The following is a 13,808-nucleotide window of genomic DNA, read 5'->3' as shown; positions in this document are numbered from 1 at the left end:
TGTTCATCGTACGCCCACACTCTTCATTTCAATGCACAAATGAATTTATTATGTATCTGTAGATGGAAATGTCTATGAATTTGTTAAAAGTTGATCTAAAATAAGCTCCAACAAGGTATTGTGTCAATGCCATTATAAGCTCTATCTTCTTCTCTTCTCTTTCACTGCTTCTATTTGGTTGACCAAAAATGCCAACAATTCAGTCCAAAGTACCAAATGCCGAAAAATTTGAGTTCCAGAGTAAACTAGAATGACTGCTACAACACATTTGAAACAACTATAAAAAAATTTTAATGTTAAAAAGAATCTACAAGCATTACAGACATAATTTTAATCAACAAGCAAAGCAGGAATTGCCTAAGCATGACCTCACATGCATAGTACTAAACCTCGCTGAAATCTTGCCAATTTCGGATATTTCTGAAATTTCAACTCTACCGAGACAAAATGCTACTTGGAAATGAAAAAAAATGCAAAATTGCGGTCATTTCGTTTTGGAAATGTCGCTCATTTTGGTCTAAAAAATGCACCGTTTCATTAAAAATTCGCTCATTTTGTTTCGGTATTTCGCTCATTTCAGCGTTTTGCACCAATGACCAAGCAAAACTCAGAGAAAAAAAATACAATGTTTCGGCAAAATTTCAGTATCTCGGAAATTTCGATCTGGCTGAAATGGCCCTCCAAGACAAGATTTAGTACTATGTTCACATGATCAATCCTAAATAAAAAAGCCTCACATCTACATTGTTGTTTGACCAGTAAGGATCCACAAATCGAAAACGTGTTCACAAACAAATAAAACATAATCAATAATTATGCTTCTTTACATTTGTAACAACTCTGAAACCTGATTATGGAATGCAAGGTTGGAGTAACAAAGAAACATCTAGAGAAACTTTATAGCACTCCCCCATTATATCTAGCCCTTACAGTACATTAGCAACATTGAGCCCAATTCTCTGCTACAAATAACTGTCTTTATCAGTGCTAGCAACAATGCACCAAATTGTCTACTACTGTTTTAAACAGTGCTGTTCGTGATCTTTCTACTTTCCCAAATTAACAATAACAGCCAGAATGCAATATTTAATTTCAAGTGTTCCGTTTGGTTGCCAATTCTAGAGCACATATACGAACTTTTAGCCATGGAGATTACCTCCCTGAAGATAATGGTGCTAATTTCAAACTTCAATCTCTCATCTTCAAGCTCTCCAACACGCTTCCTCTGGTATGATATGTAAAGGTCCCTACAAAATAAACCTTCAAACTTAATGTAGAACCACTTGCATTAGTATAGCTGGCTAATTAGACGATAATTCAATAATCCAATATCGGACCTTAATTCATGAATAAGAGAGAGCAACCGAGAAGGGTCTTTGCTATTCCAATCACATAGACTGCTCTTGGGTTTGTGAATACCCCCGTCCTCTTCACCAGCAATGGCTAGCGGGTGGAAGCTTTCGTCTTCCGCTGCAAATATAATATCCGGTGCTGACAATGGGAATTGTGCGTTGTAAATCACATCCCCTGCAACAAAATTCACCTTCCTTTCAAACCAATGTCCATAAGAATGGTGGGAATGGAGATAGAGATTACCCACATTTCAGATAGTCTAGGCAGAATGGTATAAGTAGAGTGAAGCGATCGGAGAGATGATGATTCTTGCAACCTGACCATATCTGATCAACCTGCAGTACCAGAAACAAATTTACACGGCTGTTCGAGCATTTCTGTCTTGGACCTAAGTTTGAGTTAGCGATCTAGGGTTTTCAGTTTGTTAAATGAGATTCTATAGCGAGATCCTTCTTCTTTTCTGAAAATTTTTCCTGCTTTTCCATCTATGAATGGGTATGATAGACGGCACTGACTTACCTTTACGGATAGCGGAGAGTGAGTGAGAAGATAATTGAGCTGCGCCGCGATTAGAGGGGGGAAGGTATCAGCAGCCATGGACATAACAGAGTGTTGTTACCTGTTCTGTATTACAAATTACAAGCTTGTTCGGCTATGTTGCTTATGCACGCCGACCAATGTTCAAATCCTGTGACGACCTTCATTCCAACTGTCCAACCAAGCAAACTTCTAAACAGGCATCTGCTGCAGTTGGTTTGGCACTTGGCCGGGTTTCAAATCTCGAAATTGCTAGTCGAATCGTCAATGTTGATTACCGATTCGATTCGGTCATAATCACCCAAACTATGGAAGTCAATACGTGTGTCTGGTCCTGTTGCGGTCTCCCTTACTTCAGGATCCTGCATTGTGACCGGTCCATTTAAGTAATCGGTTATCATAGGCAACACATGATCCTATTTTTAAATGATCAGTCAGGTACCAATCTATACTTGGGCTTGTACTAAACAGGCTAAACATGTCTATAAACAAATTTATATTAAATGAGTTACAATCGAGCTATGTATATTTGGACCATATAACTCCTAATGAGATTCAATTCTTTGTGATGAAACAACAATTTACTTGAGAGAATGTTCCTCACTAGGCTAATGGACATCTATAAGTAAATCTCAAATTTATTAGAGCTTTGGTAATATACAATCATAAATTATATGTTTTTACTTTTACCCAAAAAAACATTTATTACTCAACCCTTAATCATTTATTTATAGCTCACGTAATGCAAGGTGATAAATTAATGAAGGAGATTACGAAATAGTATATTTGGGATAAATAATTAAATTTATGGGGTTATTGGAGTAAAACAAATGATCCATAAACGGACTTAAACATGTCGGGCTCGCTCGAGTGTTTGTCGGTTAATCCCCTTGCACCATGACTGGCAAGTTTAGCAAACATTCCAAGCCTTAGACCAACACATTTAGCTAACATGTTGGATCAGCCGGTTTCAAGCTTTCAGTGGTTGGGACATATCGGTTCTATCGGTGCGGGCTTAAATTGACACCCCTACCCAAAACAGGTAGAAATTGGCAAGAATTGATGTGAATTTTCCAGATCGGTCAATGTCAATTCCAAATCGACCGACTCAACCGATCCAATTCCAATTTTTTAAACCATGCATTTGGCAATTCACCTTGTTTTGTTAGATGGCCCCGTGCATGTAGGTTGGGGTCTCTCATTTAGGACTTCTCGAAGATGGGCACCTTGTGGGCCGATGCGTATAAGTGCGGGCCTTCTTAGTGTGTGTTGTCTAAACTTCACTTGATTCGAGCTAAAGTTTTGATTGACCTCTCTTGCCATTCCCCTAATACAAACCCATGATGGGGTGAATAGAGAATCCCTTGTCTGAGACGACTCAACGTTGTGATTGGTCTCCCGAAATACTGAATGTTATCATTAACTTTTGCTTGCCATTAACAAGGTTTGAAAGGCTATTTTTCAATCCAATTTTTTAGGTTTGTTCGTTTCATATAACAACAATAGATAAATTTGTCATAAGGTCTTAATTATGATCATTTTTCTTGGATGAATTCACTCACCACTACCCATCATTGCACTTGGATGGGTGTGTGGAAACAGGGCAGGACATTTCAAGCCTTCAACATATAGGGGGAGTAATGATGGTGATAGATTGATGGATGTTTCCTTCACCCACAGTGAGGGAAAATTTTTTTCATTTTCTTTTTACATGTGTTTTATCTTGATAGACAAAGTCTAATCTCGGATCTACCTTCTTTTTTTTTTTTATGAAAGTGGAACTATTGTTGTTAGGTTTTCCACAATGGAAACGAGTAATTGGTGTCATTAATACCACTAGTGGATGTTTCTGTTCTACCACGTTGGTTAATAGCTATCCAAATCCCGAATCCCTCAATAAGTGAAAGTGATATGTTTGTAAATCCTCATCTACGTATTTCTTATCTTATAGATCAGGCAAGAGATGGTTTTATTGGCTCCTTAATTTTGTAGTTTAGTATTTTGTTTTGACAATCAACTTACCATGTTTTTATAGATTCAATGGGAGTGTGGCCGTGAGTTTCCATTAGATTATAATCTAGACCTACTTGGAGAGAGGAGTTTTGGTGGAGTGGGAATAAAGTGATGGAATTTCCTAACAATTCTCTCATGTATGAGATAAAAGAATGTTGTTCGGATATCCAAAGTGATAAAACCGTCAAAGCATCAGGCTTCATGTTGGAAGGTTGTTGTTGCGTCAAGAAATCGTCGAGCGGTCCTGCGAGTGCCGTCACCTGCAAGTGGACCAAAGGGGTCAATCAGAGAGAACCGGTGTGGTCCCGGCCTAGGGCTCTCCGATGCCAAAGTTAGATCTCCTGGCGCAAACAGATGAATAGTGATTATTCAGTATGAGTTTTGATGTCCCCTATGGAGTTGTGTACCTTTGCCTTTTATAGTAGCATATGGCGGTGTGGAGAGTCCCCGTTTGATTGACGATTGTGCCGTTGAGTGGATAGAGGCCCTGGGTAACGGGGCTCTATCCTGATTGGCCATCTCCCCGCGGGAGGGAGTGTCCTGGTGGCATCAGGATCCTTGGTGGATAGATATCCGCGTGTGGTGATAACATCCTTGGTGCTTGAATCCGTCTGGATGACGTGACCTCTAAGGGTCTAGAGTCCTGGTAGTGACATGAGTCTTAGCGATACGATCGGGTCGTAGATGGGTGGCCCCCACCTCGGTGCCCATGATGTGCGCTGGGTGAGGCCGCGCCGGTGAGGAGGCCGCGCTGGGTGAGGCCGCGCTAGGTGAGGCCGTGAGGAGCCCGCGCTGTGTGAGGCCGCGCTGGGTGAGGCGTGAGGAGGCCGCGCTGGGTGAGGCCGTGAGGGCCGCGCCGGGTGAGGCCGGGGTGAGGCGCGCCTAGGTGAGGCCTGAGGAGGCCGCGCCGGGTGAGGCCGCACCTGGGTGAGGCTGTGAGGAGGCCGCGCCCTGGTGAGGAGGCCGCGCCTGGGTGAGGCCGTGCCCCGGATGTGTGGTCGCGCCCGAGTAGTGGCCGCCCCCGAATGGTGCTGGGACTCCGGTTCGTTCCCCTTGGCTATGGGGCGGGTCGTCTATGACACGTGGCAGTCGTTGATTAGCCCTGTGAATATTGGATGTATCATTTGCCCCCCACTCTCTTGGGATAGGATGTCCAAGAGAGTAGGTGTCTTTGCATAGTGAGGGGTCCGCTGCGAATAAACTTTCCTGTGGGGTTTGCCCGTAAATCCACTAATGAGGTAGGAGAGGTTGGGGGTTCAAACCTTACCTCCTACACTTTTTCTTTTTGTTTTTTGTGGGTATATGTTTCTTCCTCTCCCTTCTTCTTTCACTTCTCATTTCTCTTTCTTACTTTTTGTCTCCCCTTATGTTCTCCTTTAATTCCCCTTTTTTGTCTTTTGTCCTCTTTTTGGTGCCCACCATGTGCTTGTTTTTGGGTCACCTCCACTAGTATCCACTTTGCTTGATTTTGGGTCCTTGTGTTTGGGTTGTGTTCTCTTGGTGCCCTTGGTGCCTTGGTTTGCTTGGAAAGCTTGAGTGGTGCTTGGCTTGAGTGCCTTGGCTCTTGTGACCTCTATCCCTTGATTGTGCCTCGTGGTGTGGCTACGTCATCGCCGTGTGCTTGTCCTTCCGTGCGGTCACTTTTTTTCTAAGGTACATCGATTCCAGCCCCCTTTTTTTTTTTTTTTTTTTTTTTTTTTTCTGTGTAGGATGTCTCCTCGAGGCCGCGCTTGCGGGGTGTGGCCGCGGTGAGGCCGCGCCTGCTGGTGCGGCCACGGTGAGGCCGCGCCCCGCGGGTGTGGCCGCGGTGAGGCCGCGCCCCGCGGGTGTGGCCGCGCCCGGCGGGAGTGGCCGCAATGAGGCCGCGCCCGCGGGTGTGGCCGCGGTGAGGCCGCGCCCGCGGGTGTGGCCACGCCGGTGGGAGTGGCCGCGGTGAGGCCGCGCCCTGCGGTGTGGCCGCGGTGAGGCCGCGCCTGCTGGTGCGACCGAGGTGAGGCCGCGCCTGCGGGTGTGGCGGCCTGGCGGCGCTGGGTGGCCATGCCTGGGTGTGGTCCATGCCTTGCCGGTGATGCCGCGCCTATGGTGGCCGCGGCGTGGGCGTGATGGACCCTCGCTCTTCTTCCCTATTCCTCCTCTTGTATGTGATGGATCTGCTGTTTATATTTTGCAGGTGACATTCCTTTCATTTTTCTTGCCAGCTTCAGGGAGATTGCTTTCTCGAGTAAGTAGTTCGTTCCCCTCTTGTCCTTCATGTCGTTCCCGGGTGACCTTGGCCCTGCTTCAGTCGGGGTTGGATCTTCAGAGGAGCGTTCCCCCGGATCGCCTTCTTCGGTGGGTACTCCGCCCTCTATACCCTCCCCTAGTGATACTGATGGACGAGTGGGACCTTCTAGTGTCTCCGGTCCCCGTAGGGATCGTCAGCCCTCTGGGGCGGCATCCTCAGCTGCCGGTCCTGCTGATAGGTTAGGCCCTGTTGCTAGCATCTTGTCACCCTCTGACTTGGTTTCCCTCCGTGAGGGGTTTCATATTCCCGCCGAGGTCATGTTGCGTGCCCCTGGGCCTAGCGAGTATGCCTTCTCTCATCGTGCGGGGGAGATCTGCCTCTACCGTTCATTTTTCCTCCAGGGCCTTCGCCTTCCTATCCCTCGCTTTGTTGAGTTGGTGTTAGAGCATTGGCACCTCACCCCTGGGCAGGTGTTGCCCAACTCTTGGAGGGTGATCTTGGGTTTCTATGTCTTCTTCGCCCGCCTGGGGCATGCCGCCACTGTTCCCCTGTTCTCCCACTTTTATCTGTTGAAGAAGGGGAACCATGGATGCTATCACTTTGCTCGCCGCGTGCTCAAGGGGTCCTATGCCTCTGTGGAGCTTCTCACGGGGATCACTAGTCACGTGAAGTATTGAAGGGATCGCTTCTTTTTTGCCACGGTCCCCCGATGCCCATTACGGACTATTAGGGAAGTTATTGACCTCAAGAGGGTCAATCAGGGGCTTGAGCTGAGTGATTTTGAGGGTGACTCCCTCAAGCTGTGCCTGGGTCGCGATCCGTTCCACGTCCAGGAGTTGGACTCGGAGGCCTTCCTGTCTCTCTGGAAGCTGAGTCCTGGTAAGAGTATTGTCTTTTGTACTTGATTGGCATGTTGGTATTTGAATGTATGTGTCATCTGATTGGTCGGTCGATCTATGCAGTGGATACGCGTCCGGACTTCAGGAGGCGCCTGTGGGTGTGGCACTTCCGGGTGTAGCTGTGGTGGAGAGCGCTCCGGTGTTAGAGGTGGAGGCTGCCCTGCCTGAGGGGGGTGCTGCTGCGCGTCCTCCTGAGGCGGACATGATGTCTTTAGCTGGGTCGGAGGTGACCCACCACTCTGTGATCCCTTGACCTTACGGTCATCCCGATCCTGTAGACGTCTCAACCTTTTTCCTTTTTTGAACTTGAATTGTAACTACTATGACTTTTCTATGTGATCGCTTTTGCTTTTCTTTGATTGCCTTGTCTCTTGGTGATTATTTGCGCGTTGGTGCTCTCTGACTCTTTATAGTTAACGCCTTAGGCGTAGAGCCTCAATGGTGGCATGGCGCCTTAGGCATGCAGCCTCAGTGTTGGCATGTTGCCTTAGGCTTGAAGCCTCGGTGTTGGCATGTCGCCTTAGGCATGAAGCCTCAATGTTGGCATGTTGCCTTAGGCACGAAGCCTCAGTGTTGGCATATCGCCTTAGGCACGAAGCCTCGATGTTGGCATATCGCCTTAGGCACGAAGCCTCGATGTTGGCATATCGCCTTAGGCACGAAGCCTCAGTGTTGGCATATCGCCTTAGGCACGAAGCCTCAGTGTTGGCATGTTGCCTTAGGCTTGAAGCCTCAATGTTGGCATGTTGCCTTAGGCACGAAGCCTCAGTGTTGGCGTCTCGCCTTAGGCATGAAGCCTCAGCGTTGGCGTCTCGCCTTAGGCATGAAGCCTCGATGTTGGCATGTTGCCTTAATGTAGTGGCCGTGATTCGATTGAGTGGTAGGAGAAGACAAGTATTCTTGCAACATCTCTTTATTTTGACTGAAATTCACATTGTCCTTGATGTCGTCTACTGCTACTCCTACTGCTACTGCTTCTGTTATCACTACCACTACTGCTATGCTTCTACTGGTAGTACTTCTTCAGATGTTCTGAGTTCCAGGTACGGTCTACCTTCTTGCCCCCCTGGAGTCTTCAAGCGGTAAGTCCCAGGCGTATCTCGCTGAGACTATGTAGGGTCCTTCCCGATTGGGTGACACTTCCCGCTCTCGTGGCTGCGATGCACTTGCCCTCCGTAGTACTAAATCTCCCTGGTGGAATAGCCTTTCCTTGACCACTGGGGTTATAGTACCTGGCGATGCGTTCTTGGTAGGCGACGTTCCTTAGTAGTGCTCTTTCGCGGACCTCATCTATAAAGTCTAGGTTCGCCGCATCCGTCGACATAAGTGCGTTAATTGAAGTGCGAAACCCTATGGGACATAGCGCAGACCTCTACGGCGCCAATGCTTGATGCCATATGCTAGGCGGAATGGGCTCTCTCCGTGGGCGTCCGTCGTAGTTCGGTATGCCCACAGGGCGCTTGTAGCTCTTATACCCACTTGCCTTTGGCTCCTTCTAGCCTTTTCTTGACTCTTTCCGATGGCGTTACATTGGTGACCTCCACCGACCATTGGCACGTGGGTATGCTACCGACACAGGCCGATAGTCGATGTTGTAGCGTGACGAGAATGCTTGGAATTTAGGGTTGTTGAATTGTTTTCCATTGTCCGAGACGAGGATCCGTGGTACCCCGAACTCGTAGATGACGTCGTCGCGGATGAACTTCTCCATCTCTCGTCTCTGTTATCTTGGCCAAGGGTTTAGCTTCAACCCACTTGGTGAAGTAGTCGATAAGCGACGACCAGGTACTTTCTTTCCTGGTGCTGCGGTGAAGTTGCCTAAGATATCTAGTCCCCACATGGCAAAAGGTATGGGGTTGAGGATTGATGTCGGCTTGGTGGCGGGTAGATGGGAGTGCTGGGGCAAACAAGCTCGACATTGCTCGCACTTCTTGGCATATTGGATGGCCTCCTCTTGCATTCGTGGCCGATATAGTCCCTAGCGGAGGATTTTGTAGGCTAGGGCTCGTCCCCATGTGGCTTCCACATATCCCCTCATGGACTTCGGCTGGGCGTACTCGCCCCCTTAGGTCCTAGGCACCTGGAGTAGTGGTGTTGTTGCCCCCGCTTGTATAGTACCCCGTCTAGGACGGTGTACTTTGCAGCTCTCATCCCGATCTTCCTTGCTTCGGCCTTGTCTTACGGTAAGACATCGTTACGAGGTAGTTGAGTAGAGGGTCCATCCAGCTAGGTCCCTCCGTGATCTCGTTAACTGCTTTTCCTTATACGTGGGCTCATGCGGGATCTCCACATAGACTGCGCTAGCCAAATTTCGGAGTTCCTCATTGGCTAGCCTGGATAGGGCATCAGCGGCGGCGTTCTCCTCCCTGGGAACTCGAACCATCTCAAACTTCTCGAAACCCTCGATCAATGCTTGAGCGCGTGCTAGGTATGATGCCATCCTCTCACCTTTTGCCTCATACTCTCCATTCACCCCATTCACCACGAGCTGGGAGTCGCTCCAGGTGGATAGGTGTGTGACTTGGATGGCTTTGGCCACCCGGAGTCCAGCTAGTAATGCCTCGTACTCTGCTTCATTATTGGATGCTTGGAAGGTGAACCGAAGAGCATATTGGATACGAAATCCCTCGGGGCTGGTTAATATGAGCCCAGCGCCGCTTCCTGCCGCATTGCTCGACCCGTCCACGAACATGTCCCACGATCCGTGATCCTTCTATTCGGGCTCCCCTGTTTGTGACTCGATCTCAGACTGGGTACACTCTGCAATGATATCTGCAAGAGCCTGGCCTTTGATGGCTGTCCTTGGTTGGAACTTGATGTCATGCTCACTTAACTCCACCGCCCATGCTATCAATCGTCCGGAGACGTCCGGCTTGTGCAATATCTTCTTCAAGGGTAGGTCTGCAGGACTGTGATGGTATGGACTTGGAAGTATGGTCGTAGCTTCCTGGCTGCCATTACCAATGCATAGGCTACCTTCTCGATCCTAGTGTACCGGTCTCGCATCGATCGTGGACATGGTCGACGTAGTAGATGGGCCTCTCGGACTTTGTCTTCTTCCTTCAGCAAGATCTTGTTGACCGCGACAGGGTGGCGGCCAGTAGAGCCGCAACTCTTCGTTAGGTTCCTGGCCGCCCCAGCGGTGGGCTCTCTAGGTACTCCTTCAATTCTCCGAACGCCTTTTGGCACTCTTCCGTCCATGTGAAGTCCTTAGGGCTTTGGAGGTTCTTCAATGTTTTGAAGAATGGTAAGCACTTATCACCTGATCGTGACACGAACCTGGAAAGGGCGGCGACCCTTCCATTCAACCTCTGCACTTCCCTGACCGTTCGAGGAGGTGCCATCTCTAGGATGGCCTTGATCTTGGATGGGTTAGCTTCTATTCCACGGACTGAGACCATGAACCCCAGGAATTTTCCCGACGTTACACCAAGGCGCACTTTGCGGGGTTTAGCTTCATCTGGTTCCTCCTCGATCTGTGAATGCTTCCTCTAGGTCGGTCGGTGTTGGTTGGTGTGGGCGCTTTTCACGAGCATGTCATCCACATATACCTCCATGTTGCGCCCGATCTGCTCCTCGAACATCTTGTTGACCATTCTCTGATAGGTGGCCCCTACGTTCTTTAACCCGAACGGCATGACGTTGTAGCAATAGTTCTCTTTGTCCGTCCGGAATGCGGTGTAAGACTCATCATCCTCATACATGAGGATCTGGTTGTATCCGGAGTAGGCGTCCATGAAACTCGGCATCTCATGGCCGGCGGTGGCGTCGATCGAGGTCGATCCGGCAAGTGGTACTCATCTTTTGGGCATGCCTTATTCAGGTCGGTGTAGTCGACACACATCCTCCACTTCCCACTTGGCTTTGGTACCATGACCACGTTGGCAAGCCAGGTTGGGAACTTCTCCTTTCTGATGAACCCTGATCGGCATAACTTCTCGACCTCCTCCTTGATTGCTGCTTGTCGGTCGAGGGCGAAGTTACGCCGCTTCTGTTGAACGGGCTTCCTAGTAGGGTCAACATGTAGTCGGTGTTCCGCTATGGAACGTGGTATTCCTGGCATGTCGGAGGTTGACCATGCGAAGACATCCATGTTCGCTTGGAGGAGGTGTCCAAGCCCTTCTTTCTGCTCCTCGCTTAGCAGCGAGCCGACCTGAACGACCTTGGAGGGGTCGTCCTGGTTGAGGGGCCATGGGATGAGGTCTTCCACTGGCTTTCCCCTTCTCTCTGTCAGTTCATCTCTCTGGTCACTGATCATGCTCTCTAGGCAGAGTGCCATTCCACGGGTGTTGCCATTATTCTTTTTCATGAAGGTGGCGTAGCACTCCCTTGCTTTCTTCTGATCTCCTCGGACTTCGCCTACCCCGTTCTCGGTGGGGAACTTCATCTTCAGGTGAAGTGGTGATATGACTCCTCTAAGGGCTGTCAGTGATGGTTGCCCTAAGAGGCCGTTGAAGGACACCACGGACTTGACTACCATGAAATTTACCATGATGGTTACTTGTTGAGGGTGTATCCCGAAGGTGACGGGTAGCTCTATGGTACCTCTGATGGAGGCGGTGGCACCTGAGAATCCATGGAGATAAGTGGGCTCTGGTTTGAGCTGGTCGTCCCCGAACCCGAATTGTCGATAGGCGTCCAAGGAGAGTACGTCAACGGACGCCCCTGTGTCTATCAGTACCCTGTGTACAGGTCGATTGGCTACCTCCACCTGTACTACCAGGGCATCTTCATGCGGGAAGTTTAGTCCTTCCAGGTCTTCATCCGAGAAGGAGATCACCGCCTCAGTCTTGGCTATCTTGCTGGGCTTCTCTGCCACTCCCACGAACCTGGCATGGGCTTTAGCTTTTTTGGTGGACTCTTGCCCTGGTCCTCCAAGTATGGTGAGGATAGGAGGTCCCTTGGTGCCACTAGATTCTGTGGCATCTCTCCGCTCTTCTGGGCGGTCTCTCTCTCGATCTGTTCTTCTTTCTTCTCATCTCGGCTCCACTCTGTCTCCGTCGCGACCTCTATCTCCTTGGCCTGAGCGGTTGTCACGTCTCCCCTTCACATACTTGTTCAAGCTTCCTGCTTTTACCAGTTGTTCTATCTCTCTCTTCAATTGATAGCACTCCTCTGTGTCGTGCCCATTCTCTTTGTGGAAGAGACAATATTTGTTAGGGTTTCGCTTCTCTGGCGCTGCTAGCATGGGTCGTGGCCAATGGAGTAGGTTACGGTCCTGGATCTGCATGAGTATCTGGGACCTGGTGGTGTTCAGTGGTGTGAACTCAGGGGTGCTTGCCCTCTCGCTTCTCTCTGGGCGGCGGTCTGTCCTCCTAGATGGGCGGTCGCTCTTCTCTTGTCGGCGCTCTGTCCTCGACCTCTTACTCTCGTTGCGGTCATCAGGTGCTGACCTCTTGTTGTCCTGTGGCTTGGCCTCGATTATTTTTGTTCTAGCTTGTAGTACCTCGGCCATATTTGCAAACTCGTTGCACCGCTCCAGGAGTTCTTTCATAGTCCTGGTCTCGTGACGTGCCAGGTCCTTGATCAAGTCCAGGTCCCTAATACCTCCTACAAGGGCTGCATACTGTGTCTGGTCATCCAAGTCTCGAACCTCCAGGGACTCCTTGGTGAACCTGGTAACGTATTCCCTGAGAGATTCCCCAGGGTTCTGTACCACGTTTAGTAGATTGACGGTGGTCTTCTTCTGCTTGACGCTGCTTTGGAAACGGGTGACGAACTGTTTGCATAGCTCTGCGAACGAGGATATAGATCTCGGTCGTAGCCTGGAGAACCATGATGTGGCTGCTCCCTTGAGGGACGCAGGGAATGCCCGACAGGATACCACGTCCGACCCCCCATACAGCGTCATCATGCCATTAAAATAGTTGATGTGGTCATTAGGGTCAGTGGTACCACTGTAGAGTTCAAAGGTGGGTAGTCGAAACCTGGAAGGTAGTGTGGCTGACATGATCTCTGCCGTGAAGGGGTGTTGTCCAGGTATGGAATGTGTCTCGCCTTTGGTTTGCTTCTTCAACCCTTCCAGCTTCTCATCCAGGTCGCAGAGTCTTTGATCGAGCTCCTCGTCCCTTGTCTGCCCCCCACGCCTAGCCGGACGTTCACTGCGGCCCCGTTCACGCTCTCTCCTGGATGTCCCCTCCCGCCTTGAGTGTTGGCGGGATGGTGAATGGTCATGCCGTGATGAACCCTGTCGTGAAGGTGAGGGGCTTTCTTCTCTGTAGGTCCGGCTTTGTCGTGGTATGTGACTTTCTTCCAGTCGTCCGTCAAACACGGACCTCCGGACCGATCTCTGCGGGCTAGACACCCTCGCCTTGGGTGTTGGCGTCCTCCCACGTTCTGACCGTGGCGAGAGGTCTCTTATTCTCCTGGGATCTTGGGAAGGCTCCCCGCCGCGGAGTGGGGTTGCTGTCGCGCAAGTCTCTCTCGATCTCGCGCCCCGGGAGATGATCTCCTAGGGTTTGGCTCTTGTTGAGGTATGGACTCCACCCTTCTTCTGTGGTGAAGTCCTCCGACGGTGAGATGTCGCACGCTGCGTCAGGTATTCTCGAAAGAGTCGTTGTTCATCGAGGATCTGTCGTTGCGGTCGTTGATCGACCCACGATGGGCTGGAGCATTGGGGTCGGTGTCACCTCCACCACCACATCGTTGGCCTTGTCATTGTTGGGCTCGCGATCACGAACTGGTCATTAAGGGGGATCTCCTCCTCCAGAGGGACATGGTCCTGGTCGTTGGCTCTGCGGCGAGAGCACTCGGGGTGGTGATCCATTCCTTGCTCCGTTGTT

General features: G+C 49.8%; 1 protein-coding gene across 1 annotated transcript in view; it reads right to left on the bottom strand.

Annotated features, from left to right (window-relative positions):
• LOC122660186 (BRISC and BRCA1-A complex member 2) overlaps positions 1 to 2,111 on the bottom strand; it is a 37,429-nt gene extending 35,318 nt beyond the window's left edge. The window contains exons 1-4 of the mRNA XM_043855386.1: positions 1,873 to 2,111; positions 1,601 to 1,688; positions 1,338 to 1,527; positions 1,157 to 1,247 (exon numbers count right to left, since the gene is read on the bottom strand). Coding sequence (XP_043711321.1) covers positions 1,157 to 1,247; positions 1,338 to 1,527; positions 1,601 to 1,688; positions 1,873 to 1,956 — 453 coding nt within the window. The 5' untranslated portion in view covers positions 1,957 to 2,111. The remainder of the gene's footprint in view (positions 1 to 1,156; positions 1,248 to 1,337; positions 1,528 to 1,600; positions 1,689 to 1,872) is intronic.
• Between the last annotated feature and the right edge of the window lie 11,697 nt (positions 2,112 to 13,808).

The sequence above is a fragment of the Telopea speciosissima genome, chromosome 4, assembly GCF_018873765.1.
Source record: "Telopea speciosissima isolate NSW1024214 ecotype Mountain lineage chromosome 4, Tspe_v1, whole genome shotgun sequence".
NCBI classification, from domain to species: Eukaryota; Viridiplantae; Streptophyta; class Magnoliopsida; order Proteales; family Proteaceae; genus Telopea; species Telopea speciosissima.
This window is presented reverse-complemented; position numbering and strand designations above follow the sequence as displayed.